General features: G+C 42.9%; 1 protein-coding gene across 1 annotated transcript in view; it reads left to right on the forward strand.

The window, feature by feature from the left end:
* Positions 1–4,487: 4,487 nt before the first annotated feature.
* Positions 4,488–27,058, forward strand: part of man1a1 (mannosidase, alpha, class 1A, member 1) — a 164,598-nt gene continuing 142,027 nt past the window's right edge. The window contains exon 1 of the mRNA XM_014205126.2: positions 4,488–5,252. Coding sequence (XP_014060601.1) covers positions 4,743–5,252 — 510 coding nt within the window. The 5' untranslated portion in view covers positions 4,488–4,742. The remainder of the gene's footprint in view (positions 5,253–27,058) is intronic.

A 27,058-nucleotide genomic window follows, 5' to 3' on the forward strand; every position in this document is an offset into this window, starting at 1 on the left:
TGGATCAAGTGGCGTGCCCAGGCAGAGATGGACACCTGGTCACACATGGAATGGATGGAGAGGAGAAACTGGACTTGGGGGCAAGTCATTGACAGATATCGGAGCCTACCAGGGAGGAACGAGAGGCAGCCCCCCCAAAATATTTTTTGGGGGGCACACGGGTAGTTTGGCTGGGCCAGGGGTGAGCCCTGAGCCAACTCCCCGTGCTTATTGTGGTGAGCATGTGCCTGCATCTCACACTCTCTCTCCGGTACGCCTCCATAATCCAGTACGTCCAGTGCCTGCTCCTCGCGCTCTTCCTCCAGTGCGCCTCCAGAATCCAGGAAGTCCTGTGCCTGCTTCCCACACTCTCCCTCCAGTTCGCCTCAATAGCTCAGTAAGGCCGGTGCCTGCTTTGAGCACTCGGTCCTCAGTGCGTCTCCCCAGTCCAGTGAGACCGGTTCCAGCTCCCCGTAAGAAGCCTCCAGTGATGATCAATGGTCCAAAGCCTCCAGTGATAATCCATGGCACGAAGCCTCCAGTGATGATCCATGGCCCGGAGCCTGTAGGGATGATCCATGGCACGAAGCCTCCAGGGATGATCCATGGCACGAAGCCTCCAGGGATGATCCATGGCGCGGAGCCTCCAGTGATAATCCATGGCGCGGAGCCTCCAGTGATGCTTCATGGCACAAAGCCTCCAGTGATGATCCATGGCGCGGATCCAGTAGTGATTATCCATGGCACGGAGCCTACAGCAAAGGTCCCCAGCCCGGAGCCTCCAGAGACGCTCCTCAGCCCGGAGCCTCCAGCGACGCTCCTCAGCCCGGAGCCTCCAGCGACGCTCCTCAGCCCGGAGCCTCCAGCGAAGGTCCGCAGCCCGGAGCCTTCAGCGGTGGCCCGCAGCCCGGAGCCTTCAGTGGCGGCCTGCAGCCCAGATCCTCCAGCGGTGGTCTATAGCACAGAGCTTCCGGTAAGGATCTAGTCCAATTCCTCCGATAATGATCCACAGGCCACCTCCATTGCTGGAGGATCGGAGGGAGAGGAAGGGTCTGGGTGTAGCACATGCCGCCATAGACGTTTGTCACCCTCCCTTCCCTTCCTTTGTGTTTGGGGTTGTTTTTGTTCGTTTTTGTTTAGGTGCAGTCGGGGTCTGCACCTTTGGGGGGGGTACTGTCACGTCCTGACCCTTGTAAGAGGTCTTTTTGCCATAGTAGAGTGGTCAGGGCGTGACAGGTGGGTTGTTTTGGGTGGTTTTGGGTTTTCTGTTTATATGTGGGGTTTTTCTAGATTTCTATTTCTATGTTTTGTTTTCTGTTTTGTTCCTTGTAACCTGATGGAACTGTGGATGGTCGTTTTTGTTGTTTTGATTTAGTGTTTTCATGAAAGAAAATTATGAGCACTTTACACGCCGCGCCTTGGTCCCCTTTGCACGACCCACATTACACAAAGAAACATGCGTTCTTCTTAACTCAGTTGCCGGAGAGGAAGGAAATCGCTCAGAGATTTCACCATGAGGCCAATGGCGACTTTAAAACAGTTTAATGGCTGTGATAGGAGAAAACGGGATGGATCAACAACATTGTAGTTACTCCACAATACTAACCTAATTGACAGAGTAAAAAGAAGGAAGGATGTACAGAATAAAAATATTCCAAATCATGCATCCTGTTTGCAACAAGGCACTAAAGTAACACTACAAAAAAATGTGGCAAAGCAATTCAGTTTTTGTCCTGAATACAAAATGTTATGTATGGGGCAAATCCAATACAATGCATTACTGAGTACAACTCTCCATATTTTCAAGCATAGTGGCAGCTGCATCATGTTATTATGGGTACGCTTGTTATCGTTAAGGACTGGGGAGTTTTTCAAGATAAAAAAGAAGCGGAATGGAGCTAAGGACAGGCAGAATCCTAGAGGAAAACCTGGTTCAGTCCGTTTTCCACCAGACACAGGGAGATGAACTTACCTTTCAGCAGGACAATAACCTAAAACACAAGGTCAAATCTAACCAGAGTTGCTTACCAAGAAGACAGTGAATATTACTGAGTGGCTGAGTTACAGTTTTGACTTAAATCAGCTTGAAAATCTATGGCAAAACTTGAAAATGGTTGTCTAGCAATGATCAACAACCAATTTGACAGAGCTTGAAGAATTTTGAAATGAATAATGGGCAAATATTGTATAATCCAGGTGTGCAAAGCTCTTAGAGACTTACCCAGAAAGACTCACAGCTGTAATCACTGCCAAATATGATTCTAACAAGTATATATGATAGTACACATATATACTCTATACATGTATAAACTCTAAAAACATGTTTTCACTTTGTCATTATGTCTGTAGATGAATGAGATTATTATTATTTTATATACATTTTGAATTTAGGCTGTAACACAACAACATTTTGAATAAGTCAAGTAGTATGAATACTTTCTGAATGCACACATACAGTAAGGGTCGTTCGTGAATTGCGATGGCATTTGGGCATGGCATTTATTTATCAGGGTACATCATCCCATTCTAAATCAGCTAATATGGCAGCTTAATGAATTTAAATAATGGTTACTAATATGATAACATTGTGCCACCAGAAGGAGTAGAACACCAATGACACATTGGTAAATTAAGGTCTCAGACTACTGAAGTGATATGATTAATCATCTCCCAATGTAATTTACCTTCATTTAAATTGAGTAGCATCAATGACACTTTGGATTTAGACACACCAAATTCCTCAAATTTATGACAATAATTTTCTTTAATATAGCCCTCTCCCCGGATAACAGCTTGCCACTGGAGCGAATGCTCAAGGTCCTTGTCTGTGTTTCTAATTCAAGGCAGTAACACCAATGACAAACTTAGAGACACATTATATTTGTAAAAAAAATACAAAATATTTTAATATCATTTTTATTTATTTTTTATCAATAGAATATATTAATTATTTTTGTTCAGTGGTGTAGTGGTGCCTGGAGAAGTGGGTATACTCTAATTGTGTCCATTGTTTTCCAAACAGCCCGCTCGGCGAAGCAAAGGCGCCCTGTGCATCAAATTCTATGAGAAACAGTGACATCCACTTTGAATGACCTAAACAATAAATCCCATATTGGTCTTTCACAGTCAGGCCTACTATTGAAACAGATAAACTGAGTCAGAAATGTACAGATTTCCCCCATTTATTTCAGGTTTTAACTTTCAAAGTAACACATTTGTATGTTCTAAGTACATAACAATACTTAAACCACATCAGGAGACTACTTTTGAGGTCTGGGAAAAATCTGAGCATGTTGAAATGTTGATTTTTGAGAGTAGTTACCCATTAATTCAAGTGTGCACCTAGCATTAGTGTGCCAAAAATGTGAAGAAATAATAGTTTATCAACATTAATTGATACAGCCTATACCTCCACTACACTATTTTGATTGGTATCAGTGGGAATTAAGGAGTAAATGCAATGCCCACTGAAAAATACGTGGGTATATGGCGTAGACTTGACTATACCTTCTACTACACCACTGCATTTTTTTCTTTCTTTTTAACATTCAAAATAATGGATGGATATCTCTCAATCCCCTAAACATGTCACAACAACTCTGCTGGGCCATTCCTGGGACAAGCCAATTTGCTTGCCTTAAGTAACCTACTTCAAGCAATGCATAAACAAATTTTGCAGTATACATAACTTGTATTATGTTTTGTCATTGATAAACAGTTCAATATAAACAAAAACAGAGTTCTCATGGTTGCAAAGGAGAGGGACACCTATTCCACCACAATTCAAAAACCAATAATGCCACACATACTGATAGTCAAGAGCTGGATTCATGTACTGAAGTGTGCAATATAAATGCATAAATGCAGTCTGATATTCTAGCCATTCAAAAAATCTATAGGTGGTTTATTTTTTCATTACTAGTCATGGCAGGCTGTTATTTGTTTAGTTTATATTCAGTCTCTCTCTCTCTCTCGCTCTCTCTGTTGACATAATACACGGCAATATCAGCAAGCACAAAGTTATTACAATGACCGAACAAATACATCTATTTGACATACACGGATCCTGCTTCTCATGCATTTTGTTCTATATTATGTAGCCTAATATTCCAAAAACTATTTGTACGTGATTGTATTTATTTTTATTTCATTATACAACAAGTCCGATTCAGCCACGCGCAAAGCCCACATGACAAACGCATGAGCCGATGTGGAATGTCCACGAGCTACACACCCTGACTGAGTAGACAATCCGTGCGACTACGAGATCCATCCGAGATGTGACTGACTGACTACCTTCTACTCTAGAACCGTTTTATATGACCACTTTGTATTATATTGTATCGTTTAGACCATTGTATGTGTCTTTATTTATGAGTGACCATTAAGTTTGAACAAGACATCAAAACAAGAGTGTCACTGTCACATTCCGGTCTGAAAAACACGCCCTCCGTTGTATTTGGCTAACTGTACGCGCAGACCGAAGCGATTGGACAAGACGAGCTGTCAATTGCGCATAGCTGCCATTCCTTCCGTTCAGCTCTGAGCGAAGAGTTTTTGCAGATGTTTTCCCAGTATGGGCAGTTGAAACAGCAGCGCGCTGCTCAATAGTAACTTTTACGAAATACTAAATTATTAATTTATCTAATATACACATGGGAAATGGATAGCTAATATTGTTGTACGGAAGCTAAGACTGTGCGCGACGTAAGCCGATTTTAGAATTGAATTCATTTGTTTTAGTTTCTTGAACGACAAGGAAAATGCCAGTAGCAACTCTATTGCCTTTTACAGCTACCCCGAGTAGGAAGTCTTCCAGCCCGACCTCTTTCAGGCTGACAGAGAAATTCATTTTGCTATTAGTTTTTAGCGCTTTTATTACGCTTTGTTTCGGTGCTATTTTTTTCCTACCGGATTCGTCGAAGCTGCTCAGCGGAGTTTTCTTCCACTCGTCCGCGGTAGAAACCAACACTCGAAAAGGTACGGATAGTGACTCAAATATCGCAGTTGGGACCGACGAAAAGATATTAGCCAAGATTAGAAAGGACCACGAAAAGGCTTTGGTTGAAGCCAAAGACACTCTTCAGAAACGACCAGACGAGATCAAGCAAGATATACAGAACGAGAAGGACAAAGTTTTTAAGGAAGATCTCAGTAAAGGTGGGAAAGATGACGATAACCTACCAGTCATTGAATATGTCCAGCCACCCGGAGCAACAGGGCATGAGCCCTCCGATCCGGAAACCAAAGAGAGACGAGAAAAAATTAAAGAGGTGAGTATGTATGTATGTATGTATGTATGTATGTATTTTATTATCTACTAGAATGAGTATGGCTGCTTTGGGTTTGTGTAATTAGTTTCACTTCCCATACGGTGTTTGCTGTAGTGTTATGCCTAATCGGCAAGTTCCTCGTACACGACACGCTGTGTACTATAGTTAGGACTATACGACACTGTACAGCACAGGCATAATATTTTCAGCTAGTGGTTTGTGTCTATTGAACTTTGAACTAATTAACTTTGTATCCAGATATCTGTCCTGTATTTATATACACGCAATCCCATACTCTTCATTATTACCAGATTGAGAGTGCATCCTGTATAAAATATCGGAACTCATTGAGGGGCCGCAGTGGCTCATGGGTCTGCATACCTACATCCATACACACCTAGCGTTTTGGGGACCCCTTTAGTTAATTTCCTGCAATTCTACACATTTTTCCATAGGGTGGAGAGAAATGTTTGCAGTTTTTAATGTGCCTGACCTCGATTCGGTCTTATGTAGCAAACTTTAAAATTGTGCTTTTTACATTGGCTAAAAGTAGAGACTCAGAGCTACAAAATGGTGTATCATACCCTGCAGTTGAGGAACAATGGGAAAGTAATTCTGCTTTGAAAGTTGATAAACTTGTTATCCCACTTTTGAGAAAATGGCCCATGAATGTTTTGGTACAGCTACTGGAGATCTCATGTCTACAACCATTAAGCATGGTTCACACCCTCTTAAGCCTTAGCCCCACCCATCTCTTTAAGGATTCACAAGTGAGGCCATGTGCTAAACAGAGTGAGTGCGGTAGTGTAGTAAACAACCAAAGATTAAGACTAAAAGTGGTGAAAGTAGTAGCCTACAATAAGGGAAAACTCCAGGTAAAATAACACTATCTAGTCCTTGGCCTATATCCTAATGTGACTTTGGTGCAGGTCATGTTGTTCTTCACATTACCGTCTCTGGTAAACACACACTATATAAAATCAAAGTGTAGTTGTCACATTCACAGAATGCGGAAGGTGTAAACAGTACAGTGAAATGGTTACATGCATATTTGCATAGTAGCAATATCAAAAATAGAAAGTGTACAGATACAAATATTTCATAATTATTAGATGATGCTTACCCAGACACTAGGGGTGTGCTGAGTAGTCAAACAAAATTATTAGCGTAACGATATGGGCCATTTTCTGGATACGATTATGATCCGAGTATTTTTTTGTAATTATCTGTGATTGGGGAAAAAAAAGTTTTCGGGTGCCAGGAAGCATGTTTCTCATGTCAGTCAGAGAGTTCCTAAACCATACTGTCTTTGCGTCGGTCATTTGCATGGTCTAAATACCTCAACGGGCTAGTTTCCCTGTCTGTAAAGAGAAGGGTGGGCTGTACGTTGATCCTGCTGCTCTGATTGGATAGAGTGAAGCCCTATTTCTCCGTCCACTCACTTCAAAATTTCACCTGATCACTTTTCCTCGCATGTTTTCTGTCTGATAATTTAGATTGCTACTGCCTGCTACTATGATAAATCACATGGCAAGCTATCAATGTGCATAATATCTAACAAGTGGGACAAGGGTATGGAAACGCTAGTCCACATTCTGACTGAGTGACAGCAAACTAGTCTTTTGTTTAGACATGTAGCTAGCTAGCTAGCTAAACAATGACTCCTAATCCCAAACCATACTATTAGCAATACAAACTGATTGTCATAGCTAGCCACCGTGCATTAAATGCTGTAGTGTGAATCTGCAGGTAGGTAAAGCTAACCAGCTCGGTTTAATATTAGCTAGAGTTAGGCTATAACTAGCAATGCAAATTACTTTCTCAGGTATACATAATATTAGCTACTACACAGATCATACATGCAACGTTAGCTAACGCTTTCTAGCTAGCTAACAGCACACTTGAACTTGCAATGAAAACAACTTTCTGGCAAATTTTGAAACGTATAATATCTGAAAATGTAGCTAGACTCTTACCCGTATACATGGATGAACGCTTCACAGCAGACTGAACCCCTTTAACGCAATTTTGTATGTACAGCATGTTTGGCCCGCATTGTGTCAAGTCACTGACTGTGCAGAAAGTAGTCCATCACAACATTTTCCCACTGATCTTTGTCGATAGCACCTGCTAAATTCAGGGCAGCAATGTTGTTGAGAGCAGTAGTAACAGTTTTGCAGTTCTCCATGGCTAACATTATATCTTCAAAAAAAAAAGCTGCGATAGCAAGGATTATCTGCACATACTGAGCAGCTCACGTTATAGACAGAAGCATGCAACGTGGCAGACCAATCCGAACTTATCTCTCGGCATGTTCAGCCCATCCCATTATCTCAGCCAATCATGGCTTGATTACATGTTTAGATAGCTGGCCGCTAGAATAATTTAACAATCTAAAAAATGTTAGCTGACAACTGCTCATGCACAACCAAATGTAGAATATTGCACATTGTGGATTCTACTATTCTAACTCTCAACAGTAAGTTGAGACGCTGACTGATTTCCTAAAGAATTACATATAAAACTTTTTGGGTGGTGGAATTGATCCGCGGGCCTACAAAGGGGCACCATGGTCCGCCAGTTGCCCATCCCTGCTGTAGACAAACCACAATAGTCCAATTGATTGAATGATAATTTTGGGTGGCACTTTGTTAGTGTTCGTATACTGTGTAGCCTAATTACGTGGGTCTAAGCCTTTGAACAATGAATTAACCAACCATTTATAGACACTTCCATACTATGAATGATAGTGTGCAAATGAAGACTAGTAAATGGGTAAGAATTATTCCCATTCAGAGGGCCAATGTCTGTTTTTGTACTTGCACCATACTCGGAAACCACTAAGAATAGCAGCAACGCCTCAAGTGTTAATGGTGTTTAGTTATGAATCCAAAAGACATACAACTCACCACTTGCTTGGCTGGTTTGTCACTTCAGCATGTTATTTACCTAGTCTGGCGGCATTTGGTTTTGCTTCTCCTCATGTCGACTATCAGCTTCCTGTGATACAGCTTCTCTGCTGACAAAGTACGCAACTTGATGGGATCAAATTATTCAGAAGGCATAAGGTGATTTAGAGGAAATTGCAGTGGTGGCAGATACTTTAGCAGTCAATCAAAATTTGCCATGTTTATGGGTGCAAAGCTGCCTTTGAGAGTCCTCGGCTCAGGTCCCAGCCTTGGGCTTAGAAACGCATAATGTTTCTCCTAAGGAGAGCCATAGCCTGTGTGTGTTAGGGGGAGGGATGTGCTGGTTTAGGCCTACTATGAAAACATTGCACAACCAAATATCCAGCAGTGATGCTTTGTGTAGTTTGTTTTGAGCAAGGTTAGTCATTTTTATTTTTAATGGGAAAATTTTCTGTACATTCTTTAGAACTAGTTTTGTGCTCGAGTTCCCTTCTTACACAATCACCTGCCTGTCCCCCTTTCATCCTGGTACCGAGGTTCCACTGTGAATCATCGTACAGATTAGAGAAAAAAAAACAACAGCCTCGGCTGTCTTTCTCTCTGTGTGTGTGTGGTGTGTGTGTGTCAGAGACAGGATACAGATGAGCAATCTCTTTATTTATCCCAGTCATTACTGTAGTTAGTAGTAGCCTACACACATCCCATCCAACAAACCTCTACAGGTACAGGATAGAAACAAAACATTGCCATAGGAACAAAAGCCTGACTGACAAAAACTATTCACCCAGTAAAGGTCTATGGTAATCTTTACCATTGCAACTGTGGGCTAATTACAGCACAGTTCACAGCACCACACACAGCATCCTCTTATTGCTGATTCGCATGTTACTCTCTTCCTGTGTGTGGTGTGGTGTGTGTGCTGCCTGAGATTTCCTCAGTCTACCAGGCAGGTCAACATTGGGTGGGGCTAGTAAGCATTTGGAAATTAGATGCAAATTAGTGCCTGGGCTGCAGCTCTGTAGGGCTGACCCGCTTATCAGTATTCACTTGGTATCTTGAAGGGCAATCGGTTAATAACCCTGTCAGGCTTTCGTCCCGTCCCCCCTGCATGCGGAGAGGAGAGGGCCAGCTGGCTCAGCAGCCAGGGATTAGAAACTGTGGGTTTGTTAAAGGTCTCGAGTCGCCTTGGCTGTCTAGGAAGGAAGGATGAGGCAGTCCTCTCTCTTTCACCCTCCTCTCTCTCTCTTTCACCCTCCTCTCTCTCTCTTTCACCCTCCTCTCTCTCTCTTTCACCCTCCTCTCTCTCTCTCTTTCACCCTCCTCTCTCTCTCTCTTTCACCCTCCTCTCTCTCTCTCTTTCACCCTCCTCTCTCTCTCTCTCTCTCTTTCACCCTCTCTCTCCTCTCTCTCTCTTTCACCCTCCTCTCTCTCTCTCTCTCTCTTTCACCCTCCTCTCTCTCTCTCTCTCTTTCACCCCTCTCTCTCTCTCTCTCTCTTTCACCCTCCTCTCTCTCTCTCTCTCTCTTTACCCTCTCTCTCTCTCTCTCTCTCTTTCACCCTCCTCTCTCTCTCTCTCTCTCTTTCACCCTCCTCTCTCTCTCTCTCTCTCTTTCACCCTCCTCTCTCTCTCTCTCTCTCTCTTTCACCCTCCTTTACTCCTCTCTCTCTCTCTCTCTCTCTTTCACCCTCCTCTCTCTCTCTCTCTCTCTCTTTCACCCTCCTCTCTCTCGCTCTCTCTCTCTTTCACCCTCCTCTCTCTCTCTCTCTCTCTCTCTCTCTTTGTCTCTCTTTGTCTCTCTCTGTCTCTATTCCCCCCCCAAGATCCAGTTGAATTATTTTTGCACACCATGGACGACATGAAAGTTAGCGAAATCGCCTTCCCTTCCTGACCTACCCTTGGAACATTCTGAAAAGCCCAGTAGCCTCTCCTCACTTTTACTTTAATAACTTCCCCACTAGGTTGTCTGTCAACAGCTTTTTAATCCAAAACTACCTGTATATAATTGTAAGGTATTGTTCGATTCTGTACTCCTAGCCGTTCTTTTGTTCATTTACCTCTTACAAAGGATGCCAGGAAGATGCGTTTGAAACGGATCTGTATTGCCCTCCATTATCTGTAGACGGCTATAGAATTACCGACGTGGAGGCCCTCCAGGTGCTCAGTCTAATTGTGTAATGGCTTTTAATAGCAGTCCCTTTCAGCCAGCCAATCCCGCTGCATCTCACAGGGGGCCACAGTGTTGTTTATGCCTGTAGATAGTCTATACACTGATGGAGCCTGAAACCTCTTCACAGGAGGTTACTATGTAGGTGGCCATTACCTTTGAGTATCGCAGAGGTATGCTCAGATAAATGTAGGCTATTGAAGAATGTAGGCTAGGTCCTCTGGCTAGTCAATATACGAATGCTAGGCTATAAGGTTGTAGTTATATTGTTTCATAATATGTGAAAGTTAGGCTACCTGATCATCTTCTTGTCGTCTTATATCTTAGGCCCAGGAACAAGCCTTCCTAGCGCTAGGATGTAGCTAGGATAGAGTTCAAAGCCACTATTGGCAGCTATGATGCTTTTTTGGTTTTATGGGGCTTATGAGCAGAAGACTACGTCACTCTGGGTAATCATATACTGTGAGCGCACATATCCCGAAGTGTATCTGTGTGCGTGTGTCCGCATATCAGTGAACACAGGCCTTAAGAGACCCTGTTGCTCTTTCCTCAAGCTGACCACCAGTCCAATAACCCAGTGATCCCATGCCTCTGAGAACTGAGTGATTGGAGGACTGATTGATTAGGAGGCCAGGACTGGTGGGCCACTGCAGCTCCACTACACACTACTACGCCATTGAGGCCCAGAGCTCTAACACACTACTACCAGAGAGAGTACACTATGAAGATAGGCAGAAACTGCTTCTCCAAAAGAAATCCCAGATCACAACTACTTCAGACATTGGCTCGAATCTAGGTTATGCCTTTTAGATTTCAAGAAAATTAACAACTAAGGAAGAATTCTCTCAATGACTTCTCAAACCCCAAACCTCGGCCTGGTCTGCTTGGTCTGTTTCGCAAGCGTTCCCGGAAGTCTGGCGATGATGCGCCTCTGCGTTTTACAATCTCTGCGCTGCCAAGGGGAAGCTCCCAAGCCACCAGCCCCCACCACCTGACTGACACTAATGATGACTCTCGCCTGTAAAGCAGAACAGAGACCTAATCCAATTGATCAGCACCAAGGGAGGGACAAACAGTCCCAGTGGGGAGGTGTTGGCGACCACAGTGAGACATCCTGACCTTCAGTCTTAATTGCTTTGGGAAAGGGAAATTGATGTCTCCGAGCTGGCACATTTCTTGAGTTAAAAGGTTCTTTGTACAGTAGCTTTTATTTACTGAATGCCAATAAAGACCTTCTGCGACATTGACTCGTGCCCTTTTGAAAAGAATCTTGATTTATACAGATGCAATCTTCATATTTTATTGAACCTTTTTGACAGGGAGTCATGCTGAGACCAATGGCTATTTTACAGATGAGCCCTGTATATACACGTCAATATAGGCCTACACTATGCACTTCAATATACGGAAAGCAAAACACAACCATAGAAAACAAACACATTTTTCAGGAAAAAGGCCCTCAGTCAGCCTTTTGAATTGCCCTAGAGGAACAAATTCATCCTATTTTAAGAGAGCCGTGGTGATTATTCCACAGGTAAATCTGCTTGTAGTTTTTTTGCACATTACTTAACTCAGGAGAGATCAAAGGGATCACCAGTTAACCATCCCTGAGACCTGGTCTGGTATCTTGTACGTCATCTGTAAATTAACAATGCAGTCAGGGCAGAAGTTTATGCAGGAGGGATATCAGGGACGGTTTAACTTCTTCCCTGCTATAGACCTTGAGTGATACTGTTGGCCCCACTTGAGTGCTGTGATGTTTAGTTGCTGTTAGAGCCTAGGTTATTGGTAGTCCGAGGAGCATAACACTTGCTTTATTGCCATTCCCTTTGTATACCCTGTAATGTATACCGTGGCCGGGAGATAGATTTCCTCATATTGCTTCAAGTAAACCATAATTTATGGGCCCAATGACCAGTTAGTATTAATGACTTTTCTAATTTCCCCCTCTGAGGCGGGGTTCCACTCTGTTTCCTTCACACCGAGAGAGGCGGGGCTAAGGATCAATGACGTGATTCAGCTCCAATTCATCTTCTAGTGTTCCGTCCTGTTCTGCCTCCTTCCTTCCACGTACTGCTGCCTTCCTGCCTACCTGTGTGGTTAGGATGCCGTGCGATTTGTCTTTGCTTCGCTGCAATTCATCAACAGAATCATAGCTGTTTAATGTCTGCTTAAGACGACTCTCTAGACTATAAGACATTGCTTTCTATTTCATTATTAAGGTAAGATATTATACGTTGTATAGGACAACAATCCTCTTAATTCAACCCCTCTAGTGTTCAGTATTGTAGTTGGCAGACTGGTACTCAGATTCCCAATCACACAGATCATTGGTTTTCAATCTGTGTTTTATGTTTTACAAAGTTATTGCATTACTGAAAAGATAGATGGAGTACAAGACCCACAGGTTATTCCAGGGCCACCATATCATCTCATGCACTGTCTGTCAGTAGGATTAAAATGGGAATCATTTTTGAGGCGGAGGTATGCTGGTAATCGGGACGGACAATACTGTCAAGCCAGGGCTGAGAGGGTAAGATGGAAGAGGGAGTCACTTTCACGGTACAAATGTCCCCTTATTTAAATAGATCTCTCCAGCAGCCTTTGCATACAGATAACTGGCAAAATAAAGGAAACACCAAGATAAAGTGGGCCACCATGGACCGCCAGAACAGCTTCCGAACTGCGTCTTGGTATAGATTCTACAAGTGTCTGGAACTCTATCGGAGGGATACGACACCATTCTTCCACGAGAAATTCCATCATTTGGTGTTTTGTTAATCGTGGTGGAAAATGCTGTTTCAGACTCTGCTCCAGAATCTCCCATAAGTGTTCAATTGGGTTGATCTGGTGACTGAGACACACACACACGTCCTTTAAAACCCCTATGCTACTTTGAGACCCGTCTTTCAAAGTCACTGAGATCTCTTCTTCCAGTCATGGTAGCTAAAATAATGGGCAACTGGACATTTTTATACATGATGGGATGTTAATTGCTTCATTAACTCTGGAACCACACCTTTGCGGAAGCACCTGCTTTCAATATACTTCATTCCTCATTTACGCAAGTGTTTCATTTATTTTGGCAGTTACCTGTATCTCACTCGAGAATGCATGCATGAGGTCAGGCCAGTCTGACTGACTGCGGTGCAGTACCAGTCAAAAGTTTGGACACACCTACTCATTGCAGGGTTTTTCTTTATTTTTACTATTTTCTACATTGTAGAATAATGGTGAAGACATCAAAACTATGAAATAACACATGGAATCATGTAGTAACCCAAAAAGTGTTAAACAACTCAAAATATATTTGAGATTCTTCAAAGTAGCCACCCTTTGCTTTGACAGCTTTGTTAATTTGCACAATGTCTCTCGTTCATATCCGCTTGTAAATTTCCGAACTCACCAAAAATGACTTCTCTATATATGTACAGTGGGGGGGAAAAGTATTTGATCCCCTGCTGATTTTGTACGTTTGCCCACTTACAAAGAAATGATCAGTCTATAATTTGAATGGTAGGTGTATTTGAACAGTGAGAGACAGAATAACAAGAAAAAAATCCAGAAAGACGCATGTCAAAAATTTGCTCCAGAGTGGCGCTGTGGTCTAAGGCACTACATCTCAGTGCAAGAGGCGTCACTATAGTCCCTGGTTCGAATCCAGGCTGTATCTTATCCGGCCGTGATTGGGAGTCCCATAAGGCGGCTCACAATTGGCCCAGCGTCGTCCGGGGTAGGGTGTCATTGTAATATGAATTTATTCTTAACTGACTTGCCTAGTTAAAATATATATATATATATATATAATTTAAAATCTTGGTAACAGGGCCAGTCATCGCGTGTGCCTTTTTATAATCTCACTAGTAAAGGCCGACGATGTCTCTTTTTGCTAGCAGTGGAAGCAAACTCAAACATTGAAAAGAAATCTAGCTTGTGAAAAAAACTATCCAAATAGCCAAGAAACAAAGTCTCACTTTAGTAGAGTTTCGAGTAAAATTATGCCTGTGCGCATTGCTTCTAAAAAAGAGTCTTTCAGCACTTCGCTCTGTGGGATAGCTATAACATCAGGATTCAGATTTCTTTGTGTATTATCAGATATGAAACAAAGCCGCAGAAATACTTTGAAAACATCTACTGCAGCATTTATTTTGCAGTAAATCTCAACTTGCACTTGTTCCCTTACTTGAGTTGACTATTTATGAAATGCTCGCACTGTAGAGCCCTGATTGTGACCACCCTCCAAAGTGGCTGGTGAATTAGACATTCTTACACACCAATGCTGAAATGTACCCGCATTTGGCGGGTGGCAGGTGTTCATTTTAGGCCCTGATAACTTTGAGCTGGATTGCCTGTCTTTGCAATTCATTTAGTTGTATTTGTGCTCGTTAGCATATTTAGCTATTACTTGTGCTAATTTTGCTGGCATTCTGGTAATAGACGCACAATGGATACAGATGGGTGTTGTAGAGTATGAACCTGCAGGATCAAGTCACTGATTTGATGTTTGCAGAGAACAACAGGCTGTTGTCCAGGGTCACGCCAAGGTACTTTGCACTTAGGTAGGGGGCACTGTGGATTGTCAACCGTGATGGAGATGTCTTGGAGCGGGCAGGCCTTTCCCGGGAGGAGGAGCAGCTTGGTTTTGTTGAGGTTGAGCTTGAGGTGGTGGGCCGACATCTAAGCTGAAATGTCTGCCAGGCACGCAGAGATGCGTGTCGCCACCTTGGTGTCAATTCCACCACTTTTCAACCTCATTTTCATTATCTCCAGCACAATACCAGTGTCTACATATGACAAATCGGCACGTTTCGTAGAAAAAATTAAGTAAAAAAAGTTCTACCCGATCATAAGTTAAAATTATTTTAAGAATTATGATTTTCAAAGACTGAGATTAGAGGTGACGTGGGGAGCAATGGAAAAAAGACCTTCCCTCTGGCTAGAAAGTCATTGCAGGTTTTTCTTACTTTTAATCCTACCCTGTGACGTCACAGAGAAGCTTTTTTTTTATAATAAAATTTTTCTGTCTTTGTAACCACAGATCATAAGAACTTGCTGTTTTCACATATGTAATCAAATCAAATTGAATCAAATGTTATTTGTCACATGCACCGAATACAACCGGTGTAGACCTTATCGTGGAATGCTTACTTACAAGCCCGTAACCAACAATGCAGTTCAAGAAATAGTGTTAAGAAAATATTAACTAAATAAACTAAAGTGAAACAAAAATATTATCTAAATTAAAAAGTAACACAATAAAATGACATACCAGTAACAAGCCTATATACAGGGGGTACCGGTACCGAGTCAATGTGCGGGGGTACAGGTTAGTCCAGGTAATTTGTAAAGTGACTATGCATAGATAATAAACAGAGAGTAACAGCAGTGTAAAAACAAAGGGGGGTTCATGTAAATAGTCCGGGTGGCCATTTGATTGATTGTTCAGCAGTCTTAGAAGCTGTTAAGGAGCCTTTTTGTTCTAGACTTGGCGCTCCGGTACCACTTGCCGTGAGGTAGCAGAGCAAACAGTCTATGACTTGGGTGACTGGAGTCTGACAATTTTTTTGGACCTTCCTCTGACAGCCCCTAGTATATAGGTCCTGGATGTCAGGAAGCTTGGCCATACGCAATACCCTCTGTAGCGCCTTACGGTCAGATGTCGAGCAGTTACCATACCAGATGGTGATGCAACCGGTCAGGGTGCTCTCGATGGTGCAGCTGTATAACTTTTTGAGGATCTGGGGACCCATGACAAATCTTTTCAGTCTCCTGAGGGGGAAAAGGTGTTGTCGTGCCCTCTTCACGACGGTCTTGGTGTGTTTGGACCATGATAGTTCGTTGGTGATGTGGACACCAAGGAACTTAACTCTCGACCCGCTCCACTTCATGTACACGCTGGTATGGTGCTGGTGATAATTCATTTTAGGTTGAAAAGTGGCAGAATTGCCCTTTTAATGAGGAAATGCATTTCAATAACGACCTGTAGTTAACGAATTAGTACCTCCATCCCCAGTCTAACGGCCCAACAGTGCAGCAGACTGTCCTCCTCCGCGTCCACCACTGCCCTGAATACTATTATGATGACGGACAATGCCCAATGTGGTGGAGCAGGAGCCGTCAATCCTCTGCTTTTGGCCATAGGCTGGGTTTTTCCCCTCTGTCAGCTGTCCACTCTACAGCAGAGACAGACTACAAGTGCTTGGAGCAGTTTACCCTGGCAACTCTAACCCTCTATCTGCCACCAGGTCATCACTAATATTAAACCCTGTTTATTGTTAGGCTTGTCACGTACCTGACCTTGTTTTAACACCAGCATGGTGAATGACATCTTCACAGCTCTACATGGTATTGTTTTGCCTCTTCCGACAAAATGTTTATCTTTGGGGATTTAAGTAACCAGGCATATTTTAATAATGGCTGTCTCATTTTGTGAGGTCCCATTTAAAAAAAATATTATGTCTTAAGTGCAATTATGTAACGTAACGTAACGTGCAGTTCTGGGACATTTAATATTTGCCATTTAGCCTGATGCAGACGACAACGTACAGCTGAGAATGTTTTCAGGGGTTTGGATTGATGCTCTTTGTAAAGTCAAGTGGACAATTTAAAAAATATATATTGACAGATGTGCCCATTTTGTCCAATTGCAGCAGCAGTATCCACTATTTTGTTTCTGAGATTGAGTTGTGTGTATTGCATTGTGGTGTTTTGTGTTTTCATGGACCCTGTCCAGGTTAGTTTTGGCAGTGTACGCGGTGCACCACATTCATTTCCTGGGAAAGGAAAGCCGAGTACACACGCTAAATAATTCAGCCAGCATCTTCGTATTTTTCCACTCGTAAATAAGACATGGGAGGTAGGGGAGAGAAGAGGTAAAGGAGAGGAAGCGCAAGGCAGCAGTGAGTTTTTCTCTCACCCAGGCCGTAACCCTCTGGGTGCCTGCTTTATTTGTAAAAGCTCTTCATTCCTGCCCCCGGCCCCCATACAATCTCACCTTCTCATGTCGGGCCACAACCCTGCCCAGAGTCAAGCCCCGGCATTCAGACTGAGCTGGACATGACTGATCCGGTCCAGGCCTGAGCCAAAGGCCCCCTGTTGACCTGTGGCACCATAGAGGCAGTAATTGAAGCTCTCAAGCATCTGCATGTGCCTGTCTTTTTTTTCTTCTTTTTCATCACCGCCCTGCTCACTTTTTCTGCTCAGAGTGCACATTTCATTTTTATTCCTGCTATAAAAGATTGGAGAAAGGTATACTGCAGGGGACTGGCTGCACTCTCCCATTGACAGAGGAGAACCAAATACCTTGTGGATAGAATCTCAAAGACTGGCTTAGTAAACAAGCAGCCAAGAGGAAAGGTGAGCACTCTGTTCTGCAGTGTAGGAAAAATACTGCTCTACTGCACACTAATGGATACAACTTGAAACTCTTTACTGTTTATGTGGTTAAGGAAGATCCATGGTACTGTGGCTCTTCTGTTAGATGAGGATGTTGGCTCACTCTCCAGTCTCCATTGATACTGACAGTGCTAAGGTACAATCCTAGACCCTAGACATCCACACATTTACCCCTCTGTTTGGGTGTCATAATGACTAGTGAGGTCATCAAGCAGACAAATGAATACTGACACTGATGTGTTGTGGACCGTATTGATTACTTGCCCCTCCCCTGACTGAGGCACTGATTGGTCAATAAACAAGCCCTAGAACCAGTTAATTGTCCCTAAGCGCTGTTCCAGGTTGACCTCGACCTTACACAGGTCTAAAGGTTGACATGGTGGCCAGTCACAGTGGCTGAGAAAGTTGACATGTGATATCGCGTGGTGAAAGGTGTTGCCCATGTGACCAAGTCTGTATAGACTTTGTATGGAGCCATCAGATCTGTATGCCAACAGTGCAGATTGATCACCTTCACAGACAGTGCTGTGACTATTCATTCAACAAACCGCTCTTACAGGCCAACAGATTTGAATAATGTTGGGCCTCTGCTCTTTAATCATGATCTACAGCCTGTTAAGCAAATTATGGATGGCTTTGCCTAACTGCTTCCGTATCGAGGGGGGGAGGGAAGAAAATCAATTGGCTTTTCACAAGGTCTTCATTAGTTTGCCTTGTGTCAAGAGGCTAGGTCAAACCAGATTCCACTGTTCCCAACAATGAATACAAATCAATAAACCAGTTTGAAGTGAACAGAACGCTCCCCTCTTCAATTAAATAGTCCTTACCGGACCTTGTTTTGAAGACACCTTTCAAATGTTTTTTTTTTTTTTGCTGTGACGATACCAGTATCACCAAATAAATGTCATGGCAAATATGAAAACACAAACCAGACCAAACTCTTTAAAAACCTGCTCTATGTACATTGTAGTGTGCTATAGCTTGGAAAACAAAAATGTGACACTGGATGACCACATAATGATGTTTGTTTCCAACATTAGGGCTGTTTTCCTAAAGAATTTAACTCCGCTTCGTGTTTTCTTTCCTAGATACTAACGAGTATCGTGATATTGGTATTGTTCCGGCTGTAGTTTTTTGCCAGGACACCTCTCCTCACATAATGAAAGTGATTGCATCATAAATGGCTAAATCCTTTTTTTTTTTTGATAGCATGTTTATGATGTCAATGCCTATAATCCAGCGGCTGTTTTACCCAATTAATAACAGGAGCTTTCAGAACTGTGAGTTTATTGATTTTCCTGTTCACCTTTCATCCCTTTCCCTGTCCGCAATCAGTTTGTATTGATTTGTGTTTAATATGGTGTTCCTCGGTAGGATAATCTGGTATTGTTTAACACCGTTAACTAGGCTACCTATCACGTTATTGGAGGCCTAATGCTCGAAATCAGCCATTTGCCACAATTTCGAGTGACCACAGGATGTGTGATATAAGCAAGATAGACTTCCATCGTCAGAGCAAATGATTTAACCCTACACGCCATATTGTTGTTGCCCTGAAGCAGAGTAGCAACAATAAGACAACATATTTCCGTGCGCTCCACACTAGTCAAACAACCGGAGAAAGAACTTGTTCTTTACAACAATGCAGTCTCTACTATGCTCTGCAGATGAGAGCTGGATGACTCTTGTCCCAAAGCAACGTTCAATGGAAGAATGTCCGTGACCTTCTGAAAGCTGTGTCCGCACTGTCTTTTAATAGCTGCTGACAATCTTCAATGTGGTTCACCTGTTGGGAAATAATGGTCTGAGAAGGTGAGTCTTGGATCCATCAGCCAATCACAATGGTTCTTCTTCGCCTACCTGGTATCAAGCATCTCTCTGGCCACACGTGGCAGTGACAGAACACACTTAAAGGACCAATGGCTTATTGATTTCCTGACCAATTCATCTCATGTAACGCATGTGGGTGGCAGCCTGAGATTTATTAGAAAGCCAATGAGACGCCATGGAGGAGAAGCTCACAGATTTACACCACGCATGGCCACAGCGGCAAGGCATGTATGTCGCTTCATGGAAGTGCCGTAATGGCCCGTTAACAGAAGCAACATTTCACACACATCGCTGCCTTAAAAATAAGTTATTATGATATCCTAGTAGCCTGAATGCATGTCAGGTTTAAAATGCCATTCATTTTTCATGATGTTTGTGCTGCTTGACTCCGGAATTGGCTTTGCATTTCTTCTTTGACTTTGGATGAAACACTTATAGTATTTCCTCAAAGCAGTGTTTTTGAAGAATCTCGTTTTGCAGGGTTGATCATCGTAAATGTTTAATGTATTATTTTTTTCTGTGATATTTCTGAAATGCAAGAGCTGCTGTAATTTGGAGTAAGAAAATCCACGACATTTGTTGGTCCTTTTACATGGATCCAGTTTTCTATCTCAGTGGGTGATGGCTCGATACCACAACACGGGAGACAATTGTTTTGGTGGAGTAAAAAGACCCAATATGTTTTGAGTGTTACAATTTGGGTTTAGACAGAAGCTTTATTACCACTGTTAAGTGCATTATCCAAATGGTAATACAAGTCTATTGATGATGGTGAGAGAACGGAGTGTAGTAGTGTCAGTGTGCAGATGGCCTCTGAGTAGGCGTTATCCTGCGTAACTCAATCCCGCCCGTCCAGCACTTTGCCATGTGTAAAAGATGCCATCGTTGACCACAGCCAAATCAGCCCGCTGGCCAGCCGCCACCTCTTTTGCTTTCTTTTAGGGCGCAGGGCAAACATCTGTAACCCAACTCTGCCTCACACTTTTCAGCTGTGTGCCCATGCTGACCCAGGGGAGGCCACATTGGCTCTGTGTATGTGTGTGCTGTTTGGCCATCTGTCACCCTTGCGCCAAAGACCCACTTCGTTGCCAGTGCCCAGTGTTCTACCCACACCGCCACCTCCCCCATCACTACACCCCCCCCCAAGCTGCACCTGTTAGCTGGACGTCATCCTGTAGGTGTTTCCCTGGAGACCCACCAAGGAGGATTTCATTAAAGCTTTTGTTTCACTATTGGATTTGTTGTGCTGTAATTTGCCAGTCCTCCCTGGGGACTTCAGCACTACACACATGCCTCCAGTTGCAGATTACTCAATAGGACGCTTCCAGCAAACAGGGTCGTTAACTCCCAGATCTTTGCACAGCAGTCAATGATTTGCCATCATCTATATGCAGGAGGGAGGGGGGACTCATTGCTTGCCTCTCCAGTCTCCACGTGGGGTTAATGACAAGCTGCCGTAACAGTGGTGACCTCCATGGGGAATGCTGAAATGGATACAGTGGCTGATTGTGCTGTGTTGTCTGAGCACCGAGCGGCGGTCAACTCCACTGCCATTGAGGTCAGCCATTGAGCAGATTCTATGCCACTTGAATCAGTTGAAGGGCATTTCCATGTAAGAGGACCATGAGCGCCAACATATGAAGTTCATAGGAGCATATTAAATTTGGTGTGAAATGAAAGACTATTTTTGATAAATTAAGACAAATGTATATATATGAAAGATGTGTGTGTGTGTTTTTTATATATATATATATATTTATTTATTTATTTATTTTATTTCAAACATTTTCCATCCTAAAAATGTGGAATAAGCAAAGGCTTTGATTTCTGGTCAAACAGATAGAAAGGGGGTCTTAGATAACATACTACCAGAAAAAGTCCTAAAAGGTATTATAAATACATTAGAATACAATAATGTTGACGTAAAGACCCTACCAACTAATATCAACACATATATTTAGTTTTGGATACATTATTTGCCTTCTGTAAGGTTAAGAAACATTGCCTTGTAGTTCTGTTACCAAAAACCCACATCTTTAAGATATTTTTCTACTTTCTCTCCCTCATGTAACAAGTAGAAGTAAACCTACCAATTTGTTTTAACTGATAGGAATTATGAAGGGATTAAAACGTGCAATTCTGCTACTAAATCGGTAACGGAATTACTGCAATTGAATTGGCTACAATGGGAAATGATAGTCACACACCACAGTTGGGTCACCTGCTACTGTCCTCCCTTCCACTGGCATACTGTTATGTTCAGCTCATAGGGTTACCTGCTACTGTCCTCCCTTCCACTGGCATACTGTTATGTTCAGCTCATAGGGTTACCTGCTACTGTCCTCCCTTCCACTGGCATACTGTCATGTTCAGCTCATAGGGTTACCTGCTACTGTCCTCCCTTCCACTGGCATACTGTTATGTTCAGCTCATAGGGTTACCTGCTACTGTCCTCCCTTCCACTGGCATACTGTTATGTTCAGCTCATAGAGTTACCTGCTACTGTCCTCCCTTCCACTGGCATACTGTTATGTTCAGCTCATAAGGTTACCTGCTACTGTCCTCCCTTCCACTGGCATACTGTCATGTTCAGCTCATAGGGTTACCTGCTACTGTCCTCCCTTCCACTGGCATACTGTTATGTTCAGCTCATAGGGTTACCTGCTACTGTCCTCCCTTCCACTGGCATACTGTTATGTTCAGCTCATAGGGTTACCTGCTACTGTCCTCCCTTCCACTGGCATACTGTCATGTTCAGCTCATAGGGTTACCTGCTACTGTCCTCCCTTCCACTGGCATACTGTTATGTTCAGCTCATAGGGTTACCTGCTACTGTCCTCCCTTCCACTGGCATACTGTTATGTTCAGCTCATAGGGTTACCTGCTACTGTCCTCCCTTCCACTGGCATACTGTTATGTTCAGCTCATAGGGTTACCTGCTACTGTCCTCCCTTCCACTGGCATACTGTCATGTTCAGCTCATAGGGTTACCTGCTACTGTCCTCCCTTCCACTGGCATACTGTCATGTTCAGCTCATAGGGTTACCTGCTACTGTCCTCCCTTCCACTGGCATACTGTTATGTTCAGCTCATAGGGTTACCTGCTACTGTCCTCCCTTCCACTGGCATACTGTCATGTTCAGCTCATAGGGTTACCTGCTACTGTCCTCCCTTCCACTGGCATACTGTTATGTTCAGCTCATAGGGTTACCTGCTACTGTCCTCCCTTCCACTGGCATACTGTCATGTTCAGCTCATAGGGTTACCTGCTACTGTCCTCCCTTCCACTGGCATACTGTTATGTTCAGCTCATAGGGTTACCTGCTACTGTCCTCCCTTCCACTGGCATACTGTCATGTTCAGCTCATAGGGTTACCTGCTACTGTCCTCCCTTCCACTGGCATACTGTCATGTTCAGCTTATAACTGTTATTTTTTTTCTCTTTCTGTCGTTTGTTTTCAAAGTCTTGCTTTGACCACCAATCTAGACAATCTCTCTCTCTCTCTCGCTCTCTCGCTCTCTCGCTCTCTCGCTCTCGCTCTCGCTCTCTCTCTCTCTCTCTCTCTCTCTCCAGTTAAAGCTTCAATATATATTTTTGGGCGACCTGACCAAATTCACATAGAACTGTGAATTATAGATTCTCATTGAAAGGAAGTCTAAGAAGAGGTAGAGCTGTTGTATGTGCACTATTTCTATGCCTCCCGTTCTAATGTTTCGTTTTTGAGTCTTTTTCTTTCGTTTTGTACACCAGCTTCAAACAGTTGAAAAAAATTTTTATTTTGGGTTACTGAAAACAGACAGAGTACAAAACATTAAGAACACCTTCCTAATATTGAGTTTTGGTAATGGTATTTTATTAGGATCCCCATTAGCTGTTGCAAAAGCAGCAGCTACTCTTCCTAGGTTCCACACAAAACATTAAACATGATACAGAATGACATAATACAGAACATCAATAGACAAGAACCGCTCAAGGACAGAACTACATCCATTTTGTTTTAAAGACACACGTAGCCTACATATCGATGCATACACACAAACTATCTAGGTCAAATAGGGGAGAGGCGTTGTGCCGTGAGGTGTTGCTTTATCTGTTTTTTGAAACCAGGTTTGCTGTTTATTTGAGCAGTATGAGATGGAAGGAAGTTCCATGCAATAATGGCTCTATATATTACTGTACGCTTTCTTGAATTTGTTCTGGATTTGGGGACTGCGAAAAGACCCCTGGTGGCATGTCTGGTGGGATAAGTGTGTGTGTGTGTCAGAGCTGTTGCACCCCCCTCCCATTTTGCCCTCAGAACAGCCTCAGTTTGTTGGGGGCATGGGATCTACAGGTGTCGAATGCGTTCCACAGGAATGCTGGCCCATGCTGACTCCGATGCTTCCCATTCTTGATACACAAGGGAAACCGTTGAGCATGGAAAAACCCAGCAGCGTTGCTGTTCTTGACACAAACCAGTGTGCCTACTACCATACCCATTCAAAGGCATTTCAATGTTTTGTCATGCCCATTCACCCTCTGAATGGCACGCACACAATCCATGTTGTCTCGAGGATTAAAAATCCTGCTTTAACCGGTCTCCTCCCCTTCATCTACACAATAAGGGATCAAAGCTTTCAAACTTTACATTTGCACAGTTTTCTAGTAAATGTTTTTTTATTTTTTGTCTGTGTAAATTGTTCAAAGTTGTTGTTGTGCATATAGTTGTATCGTTTGTTAAACTTTTGAAATCAATTGTTTTTGTTTGGCATTCGTTTTAAAGAGAAAAATCTGTGTCAAAGTGTAATTCCGTTTCCGTGGAATTGCCCTGAACCTGAAGGGAAACCCTTGCCAACTTGTTTTCAGCTTTGTGTACATGTCTACCTTCGATTATGGCAAAATAGAAATGTGTCCTATTCATCCCGACCTCTAACTAAAGTTCCACAGATATATCGGAGTACCGGAGTTTAGTTTCCCCATCTTCTTGTCAGTCAAAGGGAGAGGTAGCCAGTGCTGGGGATAATAAAGGACAGGTATTTGATCAGTGCTGGGAGATAATGTCGGTTACTGCCCCCTTTTTGTTCTCATTAGAGCCACATCGTTGTGATGGAACATTTTAAGGGCTTTTTAAAAAGGTGATAATCATCGTAGCCAGGGAGATCATTCTCCCCCTGTCCTTGGCAATTGATTTCTGAAAGTGGGTTAGTTGGAGAGCTATCGCAATGACAAGACTTTGCTCGCTGTGATGTCACACCCATTGTGAATGAGGAGGAAATCCAATAGGCCCTTACTGCACATATTGTGGTGGTTTTCGGACTATTCTCAGTATTATGTATGAGACGCAGACAAACACCTGCGTAGACAAAGAATGGTGCGTTGCTTAGTGTAGTGTGTATAATTGGTGAACTAGCCTACATTGTAAATATGTCTATGAATAGCCTCTGATTTCTTCCTTTGAACAGAGCTGCGTTCCTCTGTATAGTTGGAGACTAGTGAAGCGCGTGCGTGCGTGTGTTAGGTTTAGGCTGAGGCCGATATGTGATGACATTGTCAATATACAGTACCAGTCAAAAGTTTGAACACACCTACTCATTCCAGGGTTTTTCTTTATTTTTACTATTTTCTACATTGTAGTTCTGTCCTTGAGCTGTTCTTGTTTATTAATGTTCTGTATTTTGTCATGTTTTGTGTGGATCCCAGGAAGAGTAGCTGCTGCTTTAGCAACAGCTAATGGGGATCCTAATAAAATACTGAAATGATAACAAAAGCACAGGAAATGCAGATATTGATGAAAATGCTATGTTTTTTAAAAAACATTTTAAAAGTTGGATTGAACGGTATAAAACAGTCAATGTCAAAAGCCCCATTGAAATCACTTACCATATGTATTGCCACCGTAGGTTCATGAATTACTCATAAAGCATGTTTGAAACTTTTTTTATTTCAAAAATTATTATATCGGATATCGCGATATTTGGAGTAACATGTCTTTTGAAGAAGTTTCCCCATATATTTCCCAACCCTGTGTGGGTGGGTGGGGGTGTGTGTGTGTGTGTGTGTGTGTACAAGAACAGAGCAGAACAGCACAGACACAGAGGAAGGCTGAGAGAGAGATCTGCGGTAATTACATAGCCTCCTGCCTGCCAGTCCCTTTGGAAATCCCTCCAATTTTCATTTGCACAGAAAGAGGAGCTGATTTTAAATTACATCTCGATCACTGTACAAACTTCTAATTTCATCCCACATCAAAAATAAAAGATGAATGTGGGATGAAACAATATGGAGCGTTTTCGTCTCTTTGCGTTGGATGCTGAATTGTCCTGATGGGCCGATGCCAGACTGAGTTATTGGTTGGGGTTTATATAAAAACAAAAATGCTAATCTGCTAGACAAATGGTAATCTGGTTGACGGTAGAGAATAGATCAAAGAAAGGTAATTCCAGTGACTTCTGTTACCCTCGCATAACCTCTTCTAATTGATTTGCTTGATGGATATGCCTCCAGTCTGCAGTCTTATGCTGTGGCTATGCAGCTAGTCCATATCAGTTGACCCTAGGCAGCACTTATCCTCACCTGTTTTAGTCAGTCTGTCTAGCCTACTGTAGCTTGTCTGCCATGTCAATGCAAAACGCTTGGTTTTGCTGTGCCACTCAGCGACTACAGGGCACACTGACCGTAGATTTGGAGTCTGTTGAATTCGTCTAATGTGCACTCATTTTAGATGCTTCGCTGCTAGCTTGATAAAAAAGAGCATCACGCAGTCATTCATCCATCATAAATAGACGAGTAGGACATTATGCAGGGTAGGTTTAACCTCTCAACAGGTCAGCACTGAATCTGATGCCTGTCTACAGATTTAGATTAGACCCACCCAAATGACGAGGGAGGCCTTTGTATTGGTCCTGTATGTTTACCTGTTCCTGCTCCTCTCCGGTGTTTAGGATAGTGTTCTCTCTGGGGAGAGTGTGATGGTCAGGGTCCACTGACCTGCCAAGGGAGAAGCCTCTTCCATATTAGCTGAGTGGGCTCTTCAGTATTGCTGATGCTTGAAATAGCAGTGAAAATACCCCTAAGAGGAATGACGTTAGTAAATCATTTTATTATAGTGTGCACGACACAGACACGAATACTCAACGTTGAGCTGATGGACAGGTGGGCGAGGTGCGTTTGTTTTTCTGCAGGTCAGGTGTATTGTTGTCCTAGCTCTGCCTGGCTTTGGTTAGTCCTTACATTAGAGTGGGTGTGTTGTCCTACTCCTGTCTGGCATTGTTTACTAGTACATCCTTGCATTAGAGTGGGCGCTACTGTTAGTTGTAGTGGGCGGGTGTATAAAGAGCTTGCCCCTGTTTTCCCGTCTTCCATTGTTTCGCTCTCCTCTGAACAAATGCTTAAATGTACTGTAAACACAGCGACTCCTCTTTCAGCACGATGGATCTTCCTCTAGTTCTAGCTCACATCAAAAGCAGCAAGGCTCAATCTGTTTCATAAAACACCCTAATTACCATCCCTGTTATCATGTAGTCCAAA

The sequence above is a fragment of the Salmo salar genome, chromosome ssa06, assembly GCF_905237065.1.
Source record: "Salmo salar chromosome ssa06, Ssal_v3.1, whole genome shotgun sequence".
NCBI classification, from domain to species: Eukaryota; Metazoa; Chordata; class Actinopteri; order Salmoniformes; family Salmonidae; genus Salmo; species Salmo salar.